At 40.9% G+C, this 19,193-nt stretch overlaps 2 protein-coding genes across 2 annotated transcripts; both read right to left on the minus strand.

The window, feature by feature from the left end:
- Positions 1 to 2,337: 2,337 nt before the first annotated feature.
- On the minus strand, positions 2,338 to 3,682 carry LOC132005493 (V-type proton ATPase subunit D-like). Its single transcript, XM_059382683.1, has one exon. The coding sequence runs from the start codon at positions 3,625 to 3,627 to the stop codon at positions 2,884 to 2,886; it is 744 nt and encodes a 247-aa protein (XP_059238666.1). The 5' UTR covers positions 3,628 to 3,682; the 3' UTR covers positions 2,338 to 2,883.
- A 9,991-nt stretch (positions 3,683 to 13,673) lies between these two features.
- Positions 13,674 to 14,627, minus strand: LOC132005488 (vomeronasal type-1 receptor 4-like). Its single transcript, XM_059382677.1, has one exon. It carries the CDS (start codon positions 14,625 to 14,627, stop codon positions 13,674 to 13,676), a length of 954 nt encoding a protein of 317 aa, XP_059238660.1.
- Between the last annotated feature and the right edge of the window lie 4,566 nt (positions 14,628 to 19,193).

Below are 19,193 nucleotides of genomic sequence, written 5' to 3' on the forward strand. Positions count from 1 at the left end.
TTTGTCTGTACTGTCATTTGCAAATATCTTCTCCCATTCCATGGGTTGCCTCTTTGTTTTCTTGACTGTGTCCTTTGCTGTGCATAAGCTTTTGATCTTGATGAAGTCCCAAAAGTTTATCTTCGCTTTTGTTTCCTTTGCCTTTGGAGACATATCTTGAAAGAAGTTGCTGTGGCTGATATCAAGGAGATTACTGCCTATGTTCTCCTCTAGGATTCTGATGGATTCCTGTCTCATGTTGAGGCCTTTTATCCATTTTGAGTTTATCTTTGTGTATGGTGTAGGAGAATGGTCGAGTTTCATTCTTCTACATACAGCTGCCCAGTTTTCCCAGCACCATTTATTGAAGAGACTGTCTTTTTTCCAATGTATATTTTTCCTGTTTAGTCTAGTTTATTCCTTTTTTAAATTTTTATTTTCAAATATTCATATAGTTTGATATAGAGTTAAACTTCAAGGTAATCCCCTTTCCCCAATCAATGCTACCCCTATAGGTAAACCAATTCCTAATCCCCCTTTATCTTAGGAAAGTTGAGTCCTTTAACAAAGATATCAAGATACTTCCAGGAAGAATCAAAACAACCTTCCTCACCCACACTGAGAATTTACAACCACTCTCCCATCTTTTTCTTCCACCAGTATTTCTGTGTTTTTGTGTTTGTCCTGATAGTATATAAGTCTTATACTCGGGATTCTTTTTGACGAGTTTCTTCCTTTATTTGCATATATATGCAAATATATATATACATACATACATATATATATTATCTTATCATATAATTTTATCAGTCTTTTTGTTTGTCTGGGTTTGTTTGTATACTTCGTAAATCTTACCTTGGGGCCCATTTGGGCTGAACCTTCTCTTTTATCTCACCTTTCGTTCCTGTCTCTCTCCCTCTCTCTTTTTTTCTTTTCCTTTTCTTTTTCCTCTCATTTGGGTGGGGAACCCTGATTCCTCAGAAGCGTTTCAGGGTGCACCTTGATTGCACCATAGTCGATACATCCAGCTACATCTGTTCAGCCATCTCTCACCAAAATGACTAGGAGGAGGAATGCCCAACAGAAGAAAAATACAGAGGATGGACCTTCTGCAACAGAGCTAACGGCTATCAACATAGACAATATGTCGGAAAGAGAATTCAGGCTAACAATTATCCAAGAAATAGCTAGGTTGGAGAAAGCCATGGGTGACCAAATGGTATTGATTAGGGCCGAACTGAAAACGACCAGAGATCATGTTTTCAATATTAGGGAAGAGCTGAAAGCTACCAGGGATGAGCTTCACAATGCTCTCAATGAGTTCCAAACTAATCTAAATTCTCTCAACGCTAGAATAACTGAGACAGAAGATAGAATTAGTGATCTGGAGGACAAACAGATAGAGAGAAAGGATCAGGAGGAAGCCTGGAACAAACGGCTTAGAAGCCACGAAAACAGAATCAGGGAAATAAACGATGCCATGAAACATTCCAACATCAGAATTATTGGAATCCCTGAAGGGGAGGAGAAAGAAAGAAATCTAGAAGATATAGTGGAACAAGCTCTTCATGAAAATTTTCTGAATCTCATGAATTGAGCCAGCGTTCATGTACTAGAGGCCGAAAGGTTTCCCCCCAAGATTACAGAATCTCGGAAGTCCTCGAGACACCTAATAGTAAGAATGAAGAATTATAATTGTAGGCAGAACCTCTTGAAAGCAGCTAGGACAAAGAAGATCCTTACGTACAGAGGAAAGCCCATCAGAATAACGTCAGACCTTTCCACAGAGACCTGGCAAGCCAGAAAGGGCTGGAAAGATATATTCAGGGCACTGAATGGGAAGAACATGCAGCCAAGAATACTTTATCCAGCAAGACTGACATTCAAAATGGATGGAGAGATAAAGAGTTTCCAAGACCAGCAAGGCTTAAAAGACTATGCAACCACCAAGCCAATATTGCAGGAAATATTAAGGGGGTTTCTTTAAAGGAAGAAAAAGCCCAAGAATAACATTGAACAGAAATATAGAGACAATCTACAGAAAGAAAGACTTCAATGGTAACACGATGTCAATAAAAACACATCTATCAATAATCACCCTCAATGTGAATGGCCTAAATGCGCCCATAAAACAGCACAGGGTTGCAGACTGGATAAAAAGACAGGACCCATCTATATGTTGTCTACAAGAGACCCATTTTGAACCTAAAGATACACCCAGACTGAAAGTGAAGGGATGGAGAAGCATCTTTCATGCCAATGGGCCTCAAAAGAAGGCCAGGGTAGTGATTCTCCTATCAGACAAATTAGATTTTAAACTAAAGACTGTAGTCAGAGATACAGAAGGACACTACATCATTCTTTTTTTTTTTTTTATCATTTTACTGTTTATACCATAATCACATTAAAATTGGCAGAACTCCCATGACAGATAGGACAGAGACCTGTCATGCAAGGAAAAATAGTGAAGGTTTCATAAAGCTTGAGAGGAAGCATCAGGGTTACACAGGACGGCGGCAGCACTCTCAGACAACAGTGCCCCAGTGTCGGAGCAGGAAGGAAGCAGGCTGCTACAGCAACAGCTGGCCCGAGGCCACTGCTATTTCCTAAGGGGAATTTCCTAATATGCTTGGTAAGCAGATCACTTGAACAGATGCACATGGAACAGGGTACTGCTTCTGCCGAATAAATTCTACAGGTTCCTTTGAGATTCTACAAATCTCAAGTGATAAATGGTTGCTGATTAGGATTTTGCAAAGGTAGTCCCAAAACCAACATCCAGGAAAATTTAACCACCAGTGAATTCTTAGGCCAAAAAATAAACAGCCACACATACCAAACCTACACATCGTGATTTAAGATGGTGCCATGTTAGGGCTTGTGAAATAACCAGAGCAGGAAAGATTATTCAAACAGAAGATCCTCATCCTTCTCTTCAGCCAAAAGATTAGCAGGCTCCATCACCTCGCCAGCTGCCCTCCGTTGCTCCAAGTCTTTCTCCGATTTTTCCTTGAGAATCTTTTTCTTCTCCTGTATTTTCTTTAACCTATAGAACTCTCCTCTCTCCCTCTCATCCAGCTCTGTGATGATATAAGCAAGGGTACGTTCAATCCGGGGAATGATGACATGTTCAATAGCATTTACCCGCCTGTTGGTGATCTTAATGGCTTCATCCAAAGTAACAAAGGAAGTCTGCAGTGAAGCTAGTTCCACCAGTAATTCCACTGCTCTGGCATAATTCCTCTTTAATTGAGCCAACTGTTCCCCACCTCTGGCTAAACCAGTCAGCTCGTAACTATCAGTTCCTTCATGGTAATGTTCAAACACTGGCAAAGTAACATCTGGTATGTTATCTTTCTTAGCTCGGATCTTCACTTGGGCTTTATTAACATTCTGGATAACTGTGGTGCTGAAGTCCCCTGCTGTGAACTTGGCCTCAGCAAGTGAGAAGGCAGCTTTTCTCATCACTTCACCCATCAACATTTTAGTCTCTATTATCTTCTTTAGGATCTGTTGAAATCGAAGGGTTAAGGCATCAGATTTTTTCTTCAGGAGGTTTCGACCTGTCTGTGCTCCTTTTAATCGAGCCTTCATGATGGTCTGTGCCATGCGCGAGGGAAAGATTTCAATTCGGTCTTTGCCCGACATTCTGACGATGATAGTAAGGCTCGAATCCCCGGCCGGGCAACCGTGGCTGCAAGAGCCCTAGTAGCCACAGGGTCTTCCTCTATGGGAGTCAGCTGGTTGTGTCACCTGATCTCCTCCCACTACATCATTCTTTTTTTTTTTGATTTTTTTTTTTTTATTTGACAGAGAGAAATCACAAGTAGATGGAGAGGCAGGCAGAGAGAGAGAGAGGGAAGCAGGCTCCCTGCTGAGCAGAAAGCCCGATGCGGGACTCGATCCCAGGACCCTGAGATCATGACCTGAGCCGAAGGCAGCGGCTTAACCCACTGAGCCACCCAGGCGCCCCACACTACATCATTCTTAAAGGGACTATCCACCAAGATGATCTAATCATTGTAAATATCTATACCCCCAATATGGGAGCAGCCAATTACATAAGAAAACTGTTAATCAAGATAAAGAGTCATATTGATATGAATACACTAATCGTTGGAGATCTTAACAGGCCTCTCTCAGAAATAGACGGATCATCGAAGCAGAAAATCAATAAAGAAACAAGAGCATTGAATGACACATTGGACAAGATGGACCTCATAGATATATACAGAACATTCCACCCTAAAACAACAGAATACTCATTCTTCTCAAGTGCACATGGAACTTTCTCCAGAATAGACCACATACTGGGTCTCAAATCAGGATTCAACCGGTACCAAAAGACTGAGATTATTCCCCACATTCTCAGATCACAATGCTTTGAAACTGGAGCTCAATCACAAGAAAAAGTTCAGAAGGAACTCAAACACCTGGAAGCTAAAGACCACCTTACTTAAGAATGCTTGGATCAGGGGCACCTGGGTAGCTCAGTGGGTTAAAGCCTCTTCTTTCAGCTCAGGTCATGATCCCGGGGTCCTGGGATTGGGCCCTGCATAGGGCTCTCTGCTCAGCAGGGAGCCTGCTTCCAGCTCTCTCTCTCTCTCTGCCTGCCTCTCTGCCTGCTTGTGATCTCTGCCTGTCAAATAAGTGAATGGAGTCTTAAAAAAAAAAAAAAAAAAAAAAAAAGAATGCTTGGATCAACCAGGAGATCAAGGAAGAACTGAAACAATTCATGGAAACCAATGAGAATGAAGACACTTCAGTTCAAAACCTATGGGATACAGCAAAGGCTGTCCTAAGGGGGAAATACATAGCCATCCAAGCCTCCCTCAAAAAATAGAAAAATCCAGAACATAGCAGCTGTCTCTACACCTTAAAGGACTGGAGAACCAACAACAAATCAAACCAGCTCCACACATAAGAAGGGAAACCATCAAGATTAGAGCTGAGATCGATGAGGTAGAAACCAGAGATACAGTAGAACGTATCAATGAAACTAGAAGCTGGTTTTTTGAAAGAATCAAGAAGATCGATAAACCATTGGCGACACTAATCCAAAAGAAAAGAGAGAAAGCTCAAATACATAAAATTATGAATGAAAAGGGAGAGATCTGCCGCTGTTTCTTAGGTAACATGGCTGGTGCAGTTTCCCCACCCACTGTAAGGAGGGTGGGATCAGTGGAAGCCCATGTTCTGCATGACTTTTGTTTCCTGGAGGCTTTTTGTGCCTCTTCAAAGGATCAGCAAAAATGGCCTCCCCCAAACCTCTGGCCCAGAGCAGAAAATTCACGGTCTGCCCTCTTCAATAAACCCTCCAGGACAGTCTCCTCTTCTCTAGGTGCCACTGGAAACTGCAGACTCCCATGGTGCATGCCCACCGAAGCTTTTCCAAAGATAGTCCCAGGGGCCCAGAAGTGCCACTATACCCTGTGACTAAAACTACAAGTGGTGGCAGGCTCCTGTATGCACCCAAAGCTTCTGGATCACGTCTAGCTGTTGCTCTGATGTCCTTTCCAGGCTGCTGCCGCCTTGCGAGTTTTTGCCTGGTCGGGCACAGGTTCCAGACTTTTTTAGGCTGCTCAGGGAGTGTGTAATCATCAACCCCCAGGCTTAGCACGATGGCAACTAAGAGTCCCTTCCTAAGCCCATTGACCATAACCTGCTTCCTGGCTCCACTGCTTGGAGACTACTGGTTCAGGCACCCCCTTTTTCACTCTGTGGCTCCTCGTCTCCCAAGACCCCAATGCCCTACTAGAATTATGCCTTTTCATTTCCAGAGCCCCTTTCAGAGAGGGAGTCTCTCACTAGAGCAGATTTCCAAGGGTTCCGATTCTGTGCTCTGGTGTTATATCAGTTTCTAGTAGCCAGCTTATGGAGACTTGCTCCCCTTGTTTATTTTCCAGTATCTCCCCAAAGATTCACGACTCCCCATGTCCTACCTTGCAAAAAGCTGTTGCTTTTCTGCTTGTAGAAATCCAGATGTGTATTCTTACATCTCAAGCTGATTTCATTGGGTGTTCAAAATGGTTTGATAGGGAATCCAGCTGAACTCAGAAACAGGAGCCCCTACTCTTCCACTGTCTTTCCTCCCCTCAGCTTTGCCTTTTAATGGTCATCTTTCCTATTTGCGTTTGCTGTCTCAACCCAGTACTGTCTCTCACTCCATTTTAAATCTTGCTTTTTAAAAAATCATTTGTTTCCTTTTAGTTTATTTTACCTTATAATTCCTGCTGCATAGGTTATGCATTTTAGCTTTTGTTGTATGCAGTGATTTAGAAGATCACCTTGTTTATAATCTTGGAAATTCCCTTGAAGTTTTTCAGAAATATTCTTGAGTTTATGTTATTTTATTTAGCAAAATGGCTTGCTTTTAGGTAGTCTTTCTACTCTCTATTCTAGTTTCCTTTGTTTTAACATAGGAATAATTGAGGATGAAATTAAAAAACTGTATATTGCTTGTTTATTAACTAATACATTATTTCCCTCCAATGTTACTAGAAATTGTTATTACTAAAAGGCACTGTGACATATTTGATACCTGTGAGTTCTGTATCTTTATCCATGTTTTAACTATTACAAAGGCTGTGTGTCAGAGAAGTAGTGGTTTTTGTGACTCACTTAATTATTGCTAAGAAGGCCCTAAGCAAGTATATAGACTAACTGGGACTAAAACCAGGCATATTTCCCCTCAAATCTTATGTGCTTTCCAGTGTACTCCTTGGGTAAAACTCATAATGACTACTAGCAAGTTGATCTACCCTCAGGTAACCCCAGAACATGCTTTTAGAGGAAATATTGAGAGTATCTCAGAAGTGGTCATTGTGTTTTCAGGTTTTCTCAGCATCTTGGTGGAGCTCTTGGTATATATGTGCTCAGAAGCCACCAAGATCCTCCTGCCTGCTCCATTCAGCTTTTGGCCTAGCAGCACTGGTTAGAGCCTACGGACATGCCATTTTGGTTGAGCACTCAGAAGTGACCATCATTACTGTTCCACCTAAAGTGAATTTTCTCCTGAATCCATAGTTCCCAGCTTCCCATTAATGATAAATGAAGTGAGGAGGAGAGGTGTCATGGGACTAGGAATTCATCTTTTCTGAAGATGCTCTTGACTGGAGACCACATACTGCAGATTTGGACACAGAAGAATTGTCACTGGAAAGAACAGCTGCAGAAGTTGCTTGCCTGTATCAGAAGAGCAGCAAAAAATGAACTAGTCCTAGGTCTTCATATTCTAACAGTTTCCCACTTTCTGTTCTTGGCTTTTCTGTTCTCCATTTTCTGTTCTTGACTTTTATTGTAACTCCCTCAGTAATTTCTTCCCTCTGAAAGCTGATGGTATCGGTTCTATGCTGGTGTTTCCCAAGTTGACAATCGTCACATTTGGCCTGCAGGCCCATATTTGCTTGCCTCCAGAATACCTCCCCTGTGCTGCTCTTCTTTCATTATACAGATCAGAAATGGAAACTATCTTCATACCCCAATAATTCCTTATGTCCTTCCTTTTTATTTAAAAAAATTAAAAAAAAATATTTATTCAGAGAGAGCACACAAGCCTGGGGAGGCGCAGAAGGAAAGGGAGAGAGAGAATCTCAAGCAGACACTATGTGCTGCATGTGGAGCCCAATGTGGTGCTTGATCCCACGACCCTGAGATCATGACCTGTGCTGAAATCAAGAGTTGAACATTAACCGACTGAGTAACCCAGGTACCGTATTCTTTCCCCTTGTATACTAGCTGTTCTGTAGCCTGGCTATGGTTAATTTTTTTCCCCTCTAAACTATATTTTTCAGGCCAGTTTTAGATTTACAGAAAGAAAAATGTGCATAGATGATACAAAGAGTTCCCATATATCCCACATCCAGTTTCCAGTTAACATTTGACTTTAATGTGGTATATTTGTTACATCCAGTTAACATCTAACATTAATGTGTTACACTTGTTTCAATGAATGAGCTAATATTGTTACATTATCATTAACTAAAGTCTATATTACTGTTTCACCTACTGTCCTTTTTCTTTTCTAGGATTCCATCTGGCATACCACATTATGCTTGATCAGTGTGGGGAAGTCTTCTCTCAGAAGTCATATCTCATTGTACCTCAGAGTAGTCACTTTGTGGTGAAACTCTTCATGTGCAGCAAGTGTAGGAAAGCTCTCTTCAGCAAGCTACCTCACTAAACATTCTGCACATGGTGGCTGTGTGTGAGTCTCATGTGCTCACATCAGGTGAGAAATCCTGTGAACTCAGAGACTGTGGAAGATGCTTTACTCAAGAATGTACCTAATTATCTATCAGAGAACTCACCTTGGGGAGAAGCACTATGAATGGGGCGGATGTAGGAAAACCTTTGCCCGGAAGTCATGTCTCATCAGACATTGGGGAATTCATCCAGGTAAGAAATACTGCTTTAGGATGGCCAGTGACACTGAAGGCAAAGAGCTGCGCAAGCGCTGTGATGAGCAGGAGAGAGTTTATTCACTCCGCAAGGGAGGAGAGGGGCCAGATGTCTAGAAGAATGTTGGCCCTGAGCTTCTGTCAGGCTGGGGTTTTTAAGGATGTGAGAGGGTTGCAGCTGTACCCATGGGGGGATACCAGAGGGGGAGAAGTCAATTCTTGGCCCGCTATAGCAGGAGACAGCAGGTTTTTTACAGGGCTCTGTCCAGGGCTCATCTAGGATGTGGGTTGTGGTTAGGCTAGCAAAGAGGATGTTTTGTAGTTGAGGTCTACTCTCTGAGAATGTAGGGCACCATGGCCTAGAAAAACAGAGTTAGGGCCAAATGCTCATGTTCTCATGTGCTTCTGGCTGCCTATCCCATATCAGCTTATTTTCTAGATCACTAATTCGTTTTTCTGCCTCATTTACTCTGGCTGTTAAGAGTATCCAGCTTATTTTATTTTATTTTTATTTCTTTTGTTATGTTAGTCACCATACCGTACATCATTAGTTATTTTTTTTAAGATTATTTATTTATTTATTTGACAGGCAGAGATTACAAGTAGGCAGAGAGGCAGGCAGAGAGAGAGAGAGAGAGAGAGAGAGAGAGAGGAGGAAGCAGGCTCCCTGCTGAGCAGAGAGCCCGACGTGGGGCTCCATCCCAGGACCCTGGAATCATGACCTGAGCAGAAGGCAGAGGCTTTAACCCACTGAGCCACCCAGGCGCCCCCATCATTAGTTTTTGATGTAGTGTTCCATGATTCAGTGTTTGCCTATATCACCCAGTGCTCCCTGCTGTCCGTTTCAAGTGCATCTCATTCATACCTTTTTGAATTACTGCTTCCCATTCTTCTGGAAAGAGGAATTCTTTCCCCTTTCCTTACCACTTCTGGTATACCCAGAAATGAAATTGCTGGATCATACAGTAATTTTATGTTTAATTTTGTGAAGGGCTGCCGTACTATTTTCTATAGCAGATGCACAATTTTACATCTCCACCAGAAATGCTCAAGTGTTGCAATTTCTCTACGCTCTCACAAAAATTTTTTGTTTTTATAGGAGCCATTCTAATGGGTGTGACTCATTGCAGTTTTGATTTGCATTTCCCAGATGACTAATGGCACTGAGCATCTTTTCATGTGCTTCTTGCCATCTGCATATTTTCTTCAGAGAAATATCTCTTTAATCCTTTATCCATTTTCAAATTCTGTTTCTGTCTTGTTGAGATATAAGAGTTCTTTGTATTATAGACACTACCATCTTAGCAGGTATATGATTGGCAAGTGTTTTCTCCTGTATGGTGTCTGTCACTCTCCTGATAGTGTTTTTTGATGTACTAATGTTTTAGTTATAATGAAGTCCGATTTATATATTTTTTCACCTGTTGATTGTGCTTTTGTTGTTATGTCTAAGGAACCATGATCAAATCCAAGGTCATCAAGATGGTTCATAGATATAGTTCTTACATTTTATCATGCTTGCCCACCATCTCTCCATTGCCATTATTCCCTTTTCCCATTCCATCCTGTATACCTTTTCCACCCAGATCCTAATAACTCCCTTGCCCTTACTTTCCCTGCACATTTTGTCCCCTTGTAATCCTAAGCCTGGCCTTGCAGTTTAACTCCTAAGCAAAATTTAAACTTTTGCCTTTTATCCCCCTGCATTGTCTCTTTATCTGCACTCCCTATATCCCAAACCTCTGGGTCCTCCCATCACCTCCTCTTATCCTGTTCTCTCACTTTCTGTGTGCCCTCTTCTTATGCTGCTGGATCACATACCCACACACTGTCACCTTCCAAAGGCTGCAGTGTTAAACAATGGCCACTGATTGTTTCTGGTGAATGCCCAAATGCACAGAGCAAGCTCAGAGTCAGATCAAAGAGAGAAAAGCCACGAGAATATATTTTCAGTAAGCTGGCAGATAGGTTAAAAAGTGAAAGTTCCCTGGGGTTGAGTTTTGGGGAGTTCCAGTAGCATTCTTGCCCCCTCCTGTGGCTGCTAGGCTGCTGATTTTCACTGTTACTGTAGTTGCAGGGTGGTTGGTTTTCAAGGCTATTGTGGAGCTGAAGAGATCGGAATGGGATTGAGACAGGTTACAATGGAACAAGGCTCACTGTGGTTTGACATATGGACTTAATCAGCAGCTCAGCAGGGGAGGAATGACTTGCCTCCAACCACGACCTCTCAACTGGGTCAGGACAGCACACCAAGAATTTTACCTGTGTCCCCACTGTTCAACCTATCCAATTCCAACCTTGCAGCACCAATTTGATCTCTCTGCTCCCCTGGACACCCATTTATTTTACTTCCTTTATCTCATCATATAAACATTATCTTTAGGGTCACTCTGTTGGTTGTACACATGACCCAGATATCAGCGGGGTCTATCTGTATCCTAGCAGAGATCTTTTTTTTACTGTACTAGTTCCACGGCCTTGAATGGCTAAAGATTTCTCAGGAATTTGTCCTTATTTCCGGGAGTTTACACTATCAGGAACTCCTATGTTCTCACCTCAGTCTTCCCCATAAAATTAGACATTGCTGCGTGGAAGGACAGATGTCAAAATGAGGCTCCAGAGTACATTCTCAAAAGACTGCATTCACACATAAAAATCTCCATGAACTATATGGATTTTCAAAAGACATTGTAAAAAAATACATAAATAAAAAGACATTGTAATCCCACCAACAGTGTAGGAGGGTTCCCCTTTCTCCGCATCCTCGCCAGCATCTGTCATTTCCTGATTTGTTGATTTTAGCCATTCTGACTGGTGTGAGGTGATATCTCATTGTGGTTTTGATTTGTATTTCCCTGATGCCAAGTGATATGGAGCACTTTTTCATGTGTCTGTTGGCCATCTGGGTGTCTTCTTTGCAGAAATGTCTGTTCATGTCCTCTTCCCATTTCTTGATTGGATTATTTGTTCTTTGGGTGTTGAGTTTGCTAAGTTCTTTATAGATTCTGGACACTAGTCCTTTATCTGATATGTCATTTGCAACATGGGGGCTTAAATGGGTAGGAGAAGAATAAATGAAACAAGATGGGATTGGGAGGGAGACAAACCATAAGTGACTCTTAATCTCACAAAACAAACTGAGGGTTGCTGGGGGGAGGGGGTTTGGGAGAAGGGGGTGGGATTATGGACATTGGGGAGGGTATGTGCTTTGGTGAGTGCTGTGAAGTGTGTAACCTGGTGATTCACAGACCTGTACCCCTGGGGATAAAAATATATGTTAATAAAAAATAAAAAATTAAAAAAAAAAGACATTGTAAGAATGACAGAGAGAAGGTACCAGGGCACTCTAGGGCAAAGACTTGGTATCCTCTTATAATAGTTGTTTTTCTTCCATTTTCCATTTCTGCTCTGCCTATGAGGACTTTTGAATCATCACCCTGTTCCTATGCAATGCCCCCACCTACTGGTCCTGCTGTCCTGTCTGCCATGTAGCCAGACTGCCCAAACAACTTAACTTCCTTCTCCACTTGGATAGAAATCCGTTGGCCCTTGCCTGTCTCCATCCTAATCTGAATATCTAAATTTATTTTGATTTAGAGAATAGGTGAGCTTTTGCTTTAGAATAAACCAAGTTTTATTTTTTTTTATTAAGTTCAGTTATTCAATCTATAGTACATCATTAGTTTTTGATGTAGTGTTCAGTGATTCATGAGTTGTGTATAACACCCAGAGCTCATCACATAATCCAACTTTTAGAGATCTGTCATCTATCTAATCTATCATCTGTTTTCTGTCATCTATGTGTCTATCTCTGAATCTGTTTTTTTTTTTTTTTTTAAGGATTTACTTATTTAATTTAGAGAGAGCAAGCGGGAGCAGGGCACAGAAGGCAGCATGAATATCCTGATTGCAACAGTTTCCCTTGGTCCCCTTGCTTTCCAACCTTATTCCAAGCATGGTGCTGCAGATTAATTCTACACATGCATTTTGTTTTCATCACACTTGAGAAAGCCCGAGTACAGGAAAATGGAGTCTTTTAAAGGGGACTGCTAGCTCATCTGCTTTGCTCTCTGCTCCTGAGGAAGACATTATCTTTATTTCCTTGTATAGTAGATAAGTCAGTCTAGTGTTCCAGAGCTCTTTTCTTTTCTTTTTTAAAATTTTTAAATTAACATGTAATATAATATTAGCCCCAGGGGTACAGGTCTGTGAATCACCAGGTTTACACTTCATAGCACTCACCATAGCACATACCTTCCCCAATGTCCATAACCCAACTACCCTGTCCCTACCCACCCCCAGCAACCCTCAGTTTGTTTTGTGAGATTAAGAGTCTTTTATGGTTTGTCTCCCTCCTGATCCCATCTTGTTTCATTTATTCCAAGGCTCTTTTCATTTCTTTCCTTTTGTTTTATTTTCTTTCCTTTTGTTTTCTTTTCTTCCAAAGATTTATTTATTTATTTGAGAGAGAGACAGAGAGAGAAGGTGAGAGAAAGCATGAGGACAGGGGGAGGGGCAGAGAGAGAGGGAGAAAGAAAATCTCAAGTAGACTCCTCCCTTGCATGGAGCCTAACATGGAGCTTTATCTTATGACCCTGAGATCAAGACCTGAGCCAAAACCAAAAGGTGGATGCTTAGCTGACCGTGCAACTCAGGTGCCCCCCAAGGTTCTTTTCTAAACACAGCTTTGAATATAAGCTGTTCATGCTTCTTTTCACAGAGCATGAGCATACATGAAAACCCATATTAGACCATCTTCCAACAATATCCAACACTGATTTATGGAGTGCATTATTTCCTCACACGGTTTCCCATGAAAACATCAGTTCAAATGCTGTAATTAATCTGACAAAGGGCTAGGATCACATCCATTCAGCTTACCTCAAGCAATATTTGGTTAAGATTGGAGGAGAGATGGGGGAAAGGGTAATTGGGTGATGGACATTAAGGAGGGCACTAATGTAATGAGCATAGGATATTATATGCAACTGATGAATCACTAAATTTTACCCTGGAAATTTTAATACATTATGTATTAACTAAATTGAATTCAAATGAGGAAATTAAAAAAAAAAAGACCATTATCAGTAAGATACTATGTATCTGGATGAGGCTACCCTGATTTATTCACCTCAGCTATGCCCACATTGTCCTGACATTCAGGCATCTGAGGAAATCCTGAATACCCGTAGGTTTTACCTTAGAAAGATACAGATCTTCTCTCTAAGATTCTCTGTTGACTTTTTGAGGCTAATGAGAATAAACAACTGGAAATTGTGCAAAATCATACAAAATTTATATTTTTCTGGTGAGAATAGGGGATTTTGTGTTTCTTGTCCTCACAAAGCAGACCCTAGTTACTGTAGAGTCTCGGCTCCTGAGCATAAAGGGCCTGGCCACTGGAAAACACATAGAACTGAGGTCAGAGGTCTTCACTAACCACCAATTGGGATTATAAATAAAAACAGCACCAACTTGAAAGATGGAAAAGAGGAAGGAAAAAGACACAAAGGTGGTCACCAGGGCAAGGGTGCTCTGGGTGGTTCTGGACTCAGCAGAGAATCTAGGGGAGACGTTATTAGGCCTGTGAATGTGCTGGACCCGCTGCCTGTGCCTGTGCAGGAAGAAGACCATGGAGCCACTGGCCCAGATTGTGAGCACACAGAATGAAGCTTCAGGGAATACTACCAGTGCTATAAAAATTAACCCTGCAGTTGTCTCATAACTGGAAGTAGAACAGACTCCAAAGTCCTTTTTCTTTGTGACTTTTCTGCTGCTCTGTTTCCCTGATATATAAAGCACATACATAGGCATGATAAAATTTACCATTATGTGCATGATCCAGCAGAGAGAAATGGAGAAGCTGACATACTCTGGGGCTTTGACTTTAAAATCCTTCCAGCAGGAATTCATGGGGCTGATCATGATGTTCTGGAAGATACTCAGGAGGCAGATATTGCTGATGCACACTTCCCTGCCCATTCTATGGATGTACAAAAGAAGTCTGAGTCCCAAATCATGGTAGAAATATTTCAACCCCAAAGCTGCTGATGTCTGGGGAACTCCTTTTGATAGCATTAGCAAGGAGTTGGCTATAATCAGGTGTTTGAGAAGCGAACCTGTGGGTCTCAATCTACCTTCAGTGTAGTAATGGCAGAGATCATGGAAAGGAAGAGAGAAATTGCCCAGGATTCCAACTGTTGTCTGTGATAAATATATTGTTGCTATTGCCAAGTCCCTAGAAGCCATTCTGCCATTCAGCACGTTTTCCTCTAAATGATAGCAACACACGTCCCTATGAACAAAAAGGCTTATTGAAGATTTGGATATGATGAGTAACTTTGATGGCTTGTTTCTGCGGGGTTGCCAAAGACTTTGAGAGGTAGGAGGGGGTGGAGAGAAGTACCAGGATCTTCCTTGGAAAAGTCAGTACTAAAGATGAGGTGGTTTCACCTGGACAAAGCAATGGTAAGTGACAGCAAGTGGAGAGAATGCTTCATACATTTTCAGAAAACTGAAATTGATACCTACAATGGAAAAAAAAATCCAACCTCAGTCATTACTTATAGCATGGGACAGATCAGTTCTGAATGTGTCACTGATTTAAACATTGCAGATAAACTATGAAGTCTGTCATTCCTGGGGCTGAGAGAAATGGTTAGAGAAGCAGAAGAGGCAGGAGGTGCCATTGGACACACCCTGCCAACATTGTGAGGATAGAAGACAAAATTACATTCCAAATCGTGAGGAAATGTGTTGCACCTTGAGTCTGGTTTTGTCTTGTGGATACCTTTAAGGAGAATGATCAGGAAGTGGGTGTAAAACAGATGCTTAAGAATCAGCACTGTGGACCTGAATCTGTAATAAGGGTGGAAAAGAAAGAGAGGATGGTAAGGAAGAGAGAAAGCTCCTGGAATCCCTAGATGGTCTGTGATAAGTAGACCATTCCTACTGCAAAATGTTTTGGCCCCATTCTGTCAGTTCCCAGGGATTGATCATCATCTTGAGAACCTGAGGGGCCTGCCTGAGCACATGTGAGAACCATATTAATCGTATCAGATCCAGTATTTTCACTGAGAAATAATTACGTTTTTTTGTTGTTGTTGTTGTTGTTAGTTATTGTTAAGAAGCTTCCCAGAGCGGAAGTCGTAATACTGAAACAGCACTTACTCTGCATGAATCAGCGCTATAGCTGTACTTCTGGTATTTTTATAGGTCTTCGTAACTGCGTGAGGTACGCACTGGCATTGCATCATTTTCATTGTAAAGAGAAGAAGTTTGCTGCAAAGAAGTTGAGAGAACTGTGTAAATTCACATGCTGGTTTGGGGCAGAGTGAGGACCGGAAGCTGGCTAGGCTGTTTGCAAAGACCATTCTCTGACCACTGTGCTCCACTAACAAACCATGTCAGCTGTGCTTTCAAATAATTCACATCTATATTTAGTTTAGTGCTTAGACCTTGATATTTTATTTTACATTTTAAGTAGTTTATTTTATAATTTGGTTTATAACAAGTTTCCATTTCTATTTAAATATTTACTATATAGGTCAATATGAAATACGAATGAAGTTTTAGAGATCTGAATAAAATACAGATACACTATTTAGAGTGTAATCTGAAAGTCACCTGCCTCTGCAGAAGTTGTATTTTATCAACATAAGATTATTGCAACATTACCTTGGCAGCAGAAAGCCTTGTTTGTTGTCCTGATGGAACACAGATACAGTGGACATTATTGAACAATATCATTTTGTCCTGAATCCTGATACATGAAACACTAATCTGTAATAAAATACTGTAGGACAGAAACCAGATAATTACTAATTTCACATCATAAACTCCTCAGGCTATTAATGTATGGGTTAAGTGTAATGCTTATCTATGGAGTAAAATCTGTGCAATGCATTAAAGTACAGGAGATTATATGACATGGGATGTGGAGAATGTGAAATTTTAAGCACATGAGAGGTTGAAATCATAGTGCAATGTGTAGTGACCCTGTGATTGAGGTTAGAATGTTATTAAAACAAAGAGAGTAACATATGTCCTCACAACTGTTTTCTGAAACCATAACTGATTTACCTTTGCCTTCCTCCCACCCTACCTTGAAGGAGGAGAGCATCTTACCATAAGCATTGGTGCACTAAAACTACAGATATTTCCAATAGAGACACAATTACTATCCTAAATGCATCACAGACCCAGAAGTGGATTTTGAAAACACACTTTCTTATTCTAGAAATAATTCAGATACCTGGTTTCTGCACAAAGTGAGGTCATTCTGATAATTCTATCCTACTCTCAGTTACAATCAGGAAGGCATTATAAGCACACCTCTCATAATACAGTGAATGTGGGCCATGGTTCAAGTAAGGTACTGTGAATGGCACATTGATTTCTTTTCCCCTCAAAATATTTATTTATTTATTTATTTTTAATTTTTTCCCCCAACATTGTTTTATTTATATCCACATCCAATTACAACTTTTCTCTCCTAATCTTTTAAAAGTTTTTATATTTATTTTTAAAATTTCTCTTCAGTGTTCCAGAATTCATCGTTTATGTACCGTGCCCAGTGCTCCATGCAATACGTGCTCTCCAAAATACCCACCACAAGGCTTACCCAACCTCCCCCCAACCTCTCCTCCAAAACCTTCACTTAGTTCCTCAGAGTCCACAGTCTCTCATGGTTCATCTCCCCCTCTGATTTCCCCCAAATCCCTTCTCCTCTCCATTATTATTATTATCAGTTAACCAACATATAGTACATCATAATTTTTTTTTAAAGATTCTTCAAGGAGCTGGAGCAAATAATCCAGAAATTTGTATGGAATCAGAAGAGACCCCGAATTGCTAAGGAAATGTTGAAAAACAAAAGTAAAACTGGGGGCATCACATTACCTGATTTCAAGCTTTATTACAAAGCTGTGATCACCAAGACAGCATGGTACTGGCATAAAAACAGACACATAGACTAGTGGAACAGAGTACAGAGCCCAGATATGGACCCTCAACTCTATGGGCAAATACTCTTCGACAAAGCAGGAAAAAATATAAGTGGAAAAAAGACAGTCTCTTCAATAAATGGTGCTAGGAAAACTGGGAAGCTATATGTAGAAGAATGAAACTCAACCATTCTCTTACACCGTACACAAAAATAAACTCGAAATGGATAAAACACCTCAACGTGAGACAGGAATCCATCAGAATCCTAGACGAGAACATAGGCAGTAATCTCTTCGATATCAGCAACAGCAACTTCTTTCAAGATATGTCTCCAAAGGCAAAGGAAACAAAAGTGAAAATAAACTTTTGGGAATTCATCAAGATCAAAAGCTTCTGCACAGCAGAGTAAACAGTCAAAAAAACACCATGACCAGGTGGGATTCATCCCTGGGCTACAAGGATGGTTCAACATTCGCAAATCAATCAATGTGATAGAACAAATTAATATAAGAGAGAAGAACCACATGGTCCTCTCAATTGATGCAGAAAAAGCATTTGACAAAATCCAGCATCCGTTCCTGATTAAAACGCTTCGAAATATAGGGATAGAAGGAACATTGCTGAACTTCCTAAAATCTATCTATGAAAGACCCACAACAAATATGATCCTCAATGGGAAAAAGCTTCAGCCTTCCTGTTGAGATCAGGAACAAGACAAGGATGCCCACTCTCACCACTCTTGTTCAACATAGTATTAGAAGTCCTAGCAACAGCAATCAGACAACAAAGAGAAATAAAAGGTATCCAAATTGGCAATGAAGAAGTCAAACTCTCTCTCTTCGCAGATGACATGATTCTTTCTATGGAAAACCCAAAAGACTCCACACCCAAACTACTAGAACTCATATGGCAATTCAGCAACGTGGCAGGATACAAAGTCAATGTACAGAAATCAGTGGCTTTCTTATACATTAACAATGAAAATACAGAAAGGGTAATTAGAGAATTGATTCCATTTACTATAGCACCAAGACCATAAGATACCTGGGAATAAACCTAACCAAAGAGGTAAAGGATCTGTATTCTAGGAACTACAGAACACTCATGAAAGAAATTGAAGAAGACACAAAAAAGATGGAAGACCATTCCATGCTCTTGGATCGGAAGAATAAACATTGTTAAAATGTCTATACTGTACTGCCTAGAGGAATATATACTTTTAATGCTATTCCGATAAAAATTCCACCGGTATTCTCCAAAGAGCTGGAGCAAATAATTCTAAAATTTGTATGGAACCAGAAGAGACCCCGAATTGCTAAGAAAATGTTGAAAAACAAAAATAAAACGAGAAGCGTCGCGTTACCTGATTTCAAGCTTTACTCCAAAGCTGTGATCACCAAGACAGCATGGTACTGGCATAAAAACAGACACATAGACCTGTGGAACAGAGTAGAGAGCCCAGATATGGACTGTCAACTCTATGGTCAAATAATCTTCGACAAAACAGGAAAAAATATACAGTGGAAAAAAGACAGTCTCTTCAATAAATGGTGCTGGGAAAACAGGGCAGCTTTATGTAGAAGAATGAAACTCAGCAAGAGAGGAAACAACATGTGTTGGAGAGGATGTGGAGAAAGGGGAACCCTCTTCCACTGTTGGTGGGAATGCAAGTTGGTGCAGCCTCTGTGGAGAACAGTGTGGAGATCCCTCAAGAAATTAAAAATAGAACTTCTCTATGACCCTGCCATTGCACTACTGGGTATTTACCCCAAAGATACAGATGTCGTGAAAAGAAGGGCCATCTGCACCCCAATGTTTATAGCAGCAATGGCCACGGTCGCCAAACTGTGGAAAGAACCAAGATGCCCT

Source organism: Mustela nigripes, chromosome 17 (assembly GCF_022355385.1).
Source record: "Mustela nigripes isolate SB6536 chromosome 17, MUSNIG.SB6536, whole genome shotgun sequence".
NCBI lineage: Eukaryota > Metazoa > Chordata > Mammalia > Carnivora > Mustelidae > Mustela > Mustela nigripes.

Excerpts from the sequence above, each read along its gene's own strand:
- LOC132005488 (XM_059382677.1), bottom strand. The coding sequence starts at position 14,627 with ATGGCTTCTAGGGACTTGGCAATAGCAACAATATATTTATCACAGACA.
- LOC132005493 (XM_059382683.1), bottom strand. The coding sequence starts at position 3,627 with ATGTCGGGCAAAGACCGAATTGAAATCTTTCCCTCGCGCATGGCACAG.